The 6,225-nt window shown below is 49.1% G+C and overlaps 1 protein-coding gene across 1 annotated transcript in view; it reads left to right on the plus strand.

The window, feature by feature from the left end:
- The first annotated feature begins 443 nt into the window (after positions 1-443).
- The window catches only part of PNMAL1 (paraneoplastic Ma antigen family-like 1), a 50,636-nt gene continuing 44,854 nt past the window's right edge, over positions 444-6,225 (plus strand). The window contains exon 1 of the mRNA XM_006868441.1: positions 444-1,980. Within this exon, the coding sequence (XP_006868503.1) occupies positions 444-1,980 (1,537 nt within the window). The remainder of the gene's footprint in view (positions 1,981-6,225) is intronic.

Below are 6,225 nucleotides of genomic sequence, written 5' to 3' on the forward strand. Positions count from 1 at the left end.
AAGTGCGCAGGCGCATACTGCGACGCCGGCTTGGGCTCGGTATATCTGCGGGCTCGAGGTGCGGCAGACGCCACTTTCTCTAGTTCTCTTCACCTGGATCTGCAGTTCCGGAGCGACTTTGACCAGCGCCTGCGGAAAGGTTGCCTCCGAGTGGCCTCTCTGTAGCTTGGCTGCACAGACCCTACCGGGCAGGTGAAGGACCAGGACCGGTTCCCCGAAGCTTCCCCGACACGTGTGAGCACCCTGGGGTATCCCGGGCTGGCTTGGGGGCAGGATCCTGGGAAAAGGCGCGGCCTCCTGCAGGCCAGCCACGGAGTTGGGGAGCCTAGAGCCCTAAGCTTGGCGGTCTTCCCGGGAATCTTACTTCACTATCCTGTAACTTTACAGGATTCGTACCCGTCACTGCCGATTAGAGCGAAATGTCGGCGAATACGGAGGTGGTGATGAACCTTCTGGAAGATTGGTGCCGGGGGATGGATGTGGATATCCACAGGGCCCTGCTGGTCACAGGCATCCCACAAGACTGTGGCCAAGCAGAAATTGAGGAGACCTTGCACGGGTTCTTCACCCCGTTGGGCCCGTACACCATACTCAACAAGATTTTTGTCAGGGAGGAGAATGCCAAAGCCGTCCTGATCCAGATGGGTGAGGGCGTGAATTTGAGCACCATACCCCGCGAGTTCCCCGGAAGAGGGGGTCCCTGGAGAGTGGTCTGTAGAGACCCCACCCAGGATGCGGAGTTTTTAAAAAATCTGCATGAATTCCTGGAGAGCGAGGGGCGCACCGTGGAGGATGTGGTACGCCTCCTCCATCTCAACTGCGCCCCAGTACCCCAGAGTTCCGGTCTGACCCAGAATCCGAATCTGCCCCAAGAGAGCTGGGCAGAAGCATTGGGGGTGCTCCTGGGGGCGGTGGTGCAAATCGTCTTCTACATGGATGCGGAGATACGTGACCGCGAGGAAGCCAGGGTTCAGGAGTTGGCCGAGCCCGACGCAACGGCCACCTGGGCGTCCGATGCTGGAAGGAAGGTCAAGAAGGAGTCAGGGTCCGCCCCTGCGGTGGACAGCGCCCTCAAGATGGAGAACCCGAACAACTGGTTTGACACGGAAGACGAGGCACCCAGGGCCTTTGTTCGCAAGTCGCGGCCTAAGAGCTTTTCCAGGAGGAAGAAGCTGAACAGAGCCCCCAAGCAGGATCTCATGTTCTGGAAAAAACCCAAAGATGACGGTGCCAACAGCTCAGCCTTAGATGATTCTGACATGGATGACGTTGAAAAGATGGAGATCTCGGGATGCAGCCAGAGCACCCAAAAGTCCCCCGAGAAGCCGGAGGAGGCGGCTGTGAAGAAGCCGGGGATGAAATGTACCCGCAAGGTCCGCCGAGATCCTCCGCAGGATGCCCCCTCGGAAGCGGAGAGCTCTGAAACCGCTTCAGAGTCCGACCAAGATGGCGGCCAGGAACTCCCGCCAAAGAAGAAGGCCCTGGGCTGGGGCTCGGCAAAGAGGCTTGCTCCTCTGAAGAAGAAAAAGAAGGTGAGCTTGGGCCCTATCTCCTACGTCCTTGTGGATTCGGATGATGCCAAGACGATGCCAGTGAGTCCAGGGCAAGGCCCAAGCTGGAAAAACGATGGCGCTCCTCGGAAGGGCCCTCGAAGCCCACCGCCCCTTGAGACACCAGCCTCCACATCCCAGGATCTCATGGCCAAGCTGGAATGTTCGCCTCAAACCTCCAATGGCAAGAGTAGCTACAGAAGTCACTTAGAATGTGTCGCCAAGTGGATGAGGTGGGAAAATCAGGAGTGGGAGGTGGATGTGGAGGAAGAGATGCCCAAGGAGGAGGCAGTGGGCCAGCTGGCAAACAAAGATGAACCCGGCGCAGCGGAGGAAGAGGAGCAGGCCGATGTGGCTGATGGTGATGCTGACGCTGGCGCGGCTGACCCCGACGCGGCTGATTCTGACTCCCCAATTGAGGTTGTGGAAGGTGAGAACCCCCCTTCCCCTTCCTCCTAGGAGCCCCTGTGGCCGACATTGGGTACTCCTTGGGGTGGGAGGGCTGTGGTCTTTCGTAGATTAGTGTCAACTGTGGTGGTCTCAAGCCACTCAAGTCTGACTCATCTCCCTTGATAGGAATGTAATGCTTTGGGGATCTATCACTTGTTGGGGGTTTGTGCGTTTTAAGAGGGGTGGGGTCCTTGGGTGTTAGGTTTCTCAGAAGAAAGTCTTGCTGATCAGTACTTAGGAAAGAATACATTCTTGAAAACCCCGTGGAGCATGGTTCTCTGAAATAATGGGGTCGCTGTGAGTCAGAACTCATTCAATGGCTTCTGGTTTGGGTTTTGTTTTGTTTTTTTCTCCTAAAGGCTTGGTTGGGGGATTGAAATGTTCTAGAAATCTAGTAGATCCTTAGGAAGGAAATATTCCCAAGTGGTATTGCTTCATGTTTCCTTACTGAGCTGTCTCGATTTCTCTCCAGATTGCAGAAAGCTTTGATTTGGGAGGACCCACCCGCACCTGCAGAATTGAAAAACAGGTGGAAGAAGATGTTCCAAGGCAGGAACGAAGTTTTTTTTCTCTTTTTCTTTTTTTCGGGGGAGGGGGGAGAGGGGGATGTCATTGAATAAGACAGCATTTTGGATTTCTTTCAGGGCCCTGTATAGAAGTGTGGTTTTTGGGTTAATGATGTCTGAGATTTTAGGTTAGGAGGTCTGGGGGTGGAATGCTTACGTTGTGCCATTTTCTCTGTCAGACTTTTGTGCCCTCAACTTATTTTCCGAAGTCAGGGGTTTTTAAGACAGATGAGGCAAACTCCCGAATGTTTACATTTACTTCTGTTGTATTCACTCTTGTTTGGTCTTTCTTCCTAATTTCAAAACACCTGTGAATGGCCTGGTGCGTTGAGACACTAGGTGGTCCATGTTCTTGTGTCCACCGTGTCTGTGCTGTAGGTTAAGCCAGAATTTTATATGCAAATCCAACTTCATACACCTCCTGTGTTTCAACTTTCATCTTCTAATTAACCAGAGAATGGGAAGATTCCAAGAGTTACTTTGGAAGAAACAAGTCTACTTAGACCTTAAGGTATTGAGTTTTAAGATTAATAGCAGTAGTACCCTGGTTCCCATTTGGGGTGAAGCTTTGGAAGCCTCCGGGAAAAGGTCAGTTGGGAGGAAAGAATTTGGGCTTACCTACATTTCCCCATGTCTGTCCAATATCACCAAACTCAGTGGTTCTCACAACTATAGCAAGAGGAAAAAAATTCCTTAAAAATTGGCTGTTAATTTCAACGTTCTGTATAGACACAAAATCAGACTAGAATTATTCCGTGTTACATATATATGTGGGTGGGGTGGGGGGGTAACTAGTTTTCACACTTTACTTCTGGGAACTCCCCAAGGGTTCCACAAAGATGTAACTCAGTTCTTTTTCTTATGTTCTTCAAAAGCAGTGCAAAATAACCACTAGCATGGGTCACAAACCAAGTTATAGCACACTGGAGACTACTAACAGACTATTTTGTGTTCTAGGTTAATTGGTTTTTGTATAAATTGAGTTAATGTTTCTGCCATCTCTGCATATAAGTGAATTTCATGTCAATTGTGTGACTTTGATGAGGAGGGTCCAAGAGGAAGAAATTTAGTCTGGTGCATTGTCCTACTTAACTCTGTGAAAGCAAGTTTACCTGTGTAATTCACATGCTCTTGTTAACGCTGTGAGAGATTCCGTTGTGTATTAACAAGTTAATGATACTCCTTGTTTTAGCCCTCTGTAAGCTGTTGATGCAGGGGGCCTGTGTTCTAATTTCAATTTTTGTGATAAAGAATGTGAACAGTTATTAGATATTGTTAGTTATTCAACTTTCAAACAGAAACTGCTGAGATGCCTTTCAAGATCCCGAGTGAGTTTTGACTGAAGATTTGAAGAAGAAAAACCGGTTTCCATCTGCACTTAACTGCTCAGCATGAGGCAACTTTCTCCGTGGACAACGTGAAGCAAATTGGACTCTCAGGATGAAGAAAGCCTGCAGCTATCCAGCTCCTGACGACAAAATTGGGTCTTTGTTGTGTTAATCGATTGTACCAGGGTCAATAAATGTGAATCATAAGATGTATAAAATAGAATAAAGTTAAGCATATTTCAATACCTGTTGAGTCTTTTTTGGGAGATGCTGGGGGGGGGGGGACACATAGTTAATAAGCACTTGACTGCTAACTAAAATGTTGGCAGTTTGAGCCCACACAAAGGTGCTTGGGAAGAAAGACCTAGTGGTCTTCCACAGAAAATTCAGTCATTCCCAACCCTGTGGAGCACAGTAACACACATGGTGCCAGGGTTTAGAATGGATGCCAGGGCAACTTGGATAGATTGAGACTGCACAGACAATTCAATTTGTGAAGAAGAGAGCCTCACTAAGCAGTATGCACTGTCCTATTGGCCCAGCCAGCCTTGAGTGGTTGCTGGACCTGGGTGTGAGCTGGAAAGATAGGTAGCCTTCCACAAGAGAAGAGGGCTCTCCTCTTTGCTGTGACCTTCCTCCAATGCAAACGTTTCTTCTACAGGCCTTGAGGGCTTCTCCCAGGTAACTGGTGATAAAAGTTACCTGAAAGTGCTCATTTATTTTTAAAAAGCAACTGGTAGAGGAAAACTACTTCCTCCCCCTCTCCCTGGACAGAAACAGGTCTTAGTTAAAACAGTTTTTTCTCCTTGAGCCTTTCCTTAGATCTAAGAGACTACTGAATTAGGGGGGCCACCTACATCTGGGATCTTTTCAGAATGCCATCTAGCCTCAGCTACTGAATCAGGGTCTCTTGGAAGTCACATCTGCATCTCAATTATTCTAATTCATCCCTAGGTTAGAGCACTCTAGTGGGGATAATTGAGACTTGGTGTGTGTGGTTGGGGAGAAGGGCAGGATGTTTTAAGGGTCAAGGTGAAGGACTTTTGAGAACGATGGTTGGAGATTGTCACAAGCGATCCAAATGGAAGCTAGGATTGGAGGATTGGAGCTATGGAGTACGTTCACAGAAAGGTTTTAATGTACCTTCCCCAATTCCCCAACCATTTCTGTTCTTCAGTCTTCTCTTTGTCCCATTCTTCCACTTTCATCCCTCTTCCTCCACCCTTACTTCTCTTCCCCTCCCCTGCCCATTCCGTCTTCATTTCTCCCACCCCACCTCTTTCCCCCAACCCCTGTTCTCCAACCCTCATTCCACTTACCACTACCCACCCCCCCCTCACCCCCCATGCCTTACTCCTCTTCTGCATCCACCCTCACCAATGGAAAAGCCATATTTAGCCCAGATCCTTGCAAGCCTGCTACACAATATAGTCCTAGTTACACCCAGTCCATCAGGGAAAGCCTGAAACAGTCAAATGGCCTAACTGGGGGAAAAGGGAGACTCATGGCGGGGTCCAGTAAGGAGATGGGAGGATGCTGAGGAGAGCTGTGGCCTTCCTAAAGGTGAAGCATGCTCATCCATTCTGTCATTCAGCCAAGAATTATTGTACATCTGGTGCAGATATGCACTCAGTCAAAAAGTTGGCCATTCAAACCCACCCAGTGGTGCCACAGAAGGCCTGCCAATCTGCTTTTCTGTAGAGGTGCCCGATTACTCATGAGTCAATTCCAACTCAGGTGATGGATCCATGTGTTACAGGGCAGAACTGCTCCACTGGCCTTTTTTTTTTTTTTTAATTGTGAATTATGTGATAGTTTACATGGGAGAACATTAGTTTTACATTCATCCTATCATATCGTTTCACTGCCATGATTACCATCCCCTCCATGCATCATCAACCAGCCAAAGGGTATACCCTGCAAGCCTACCCCTCAGTCACCAGCACACAGCCCCTTTCCCTCTCTGGGTCTAAAGTCCCCAGCTGCTTCATGTCTCCACGTCACCGTCTCTGCCTCTATCTCTGGCATCCCTGTTTCTCTGGGTAGGGTCCCACTCTCTGCTCGTCTCCCTTGATGGTCCCAGGGACCTCCTCTCCTGGACTTCAAAGTCAACCCACTCCCCACCTTTTGCTACAAAACGTCCACCTTTACATTTCTAACCCTCACAGTCAGTCCTGATAGCAATTATTCACTATTGTACCATATGAGTGCTATCCATATTGCCTTGCATCAGCCATGCGCAGACAGATTGTATATTACTCAGTGGAGATTCTACCTTCCTCCACACCCTTTGGATCTAGGTTCCCTCTTGAAAGCTTGTAAGCCAGTCAC

This window comes from Chrysochloris asiatica, unplaced genomic scaffold (assembly GCF_000296735.1).
Source record: "Chrysochloris asiatica unplaced genomic scaffold, ChrAsi1.0 scaffold00116, whole genome shotgun sequence".
In the NCBI taxonomy this organism is placed as follows: Eukaryota; Metazoa; Chordata; class Mammalia; order Afrosoricida; family Chrysochloridae; genus Chrysochloris; species Chrysochloris asiatica.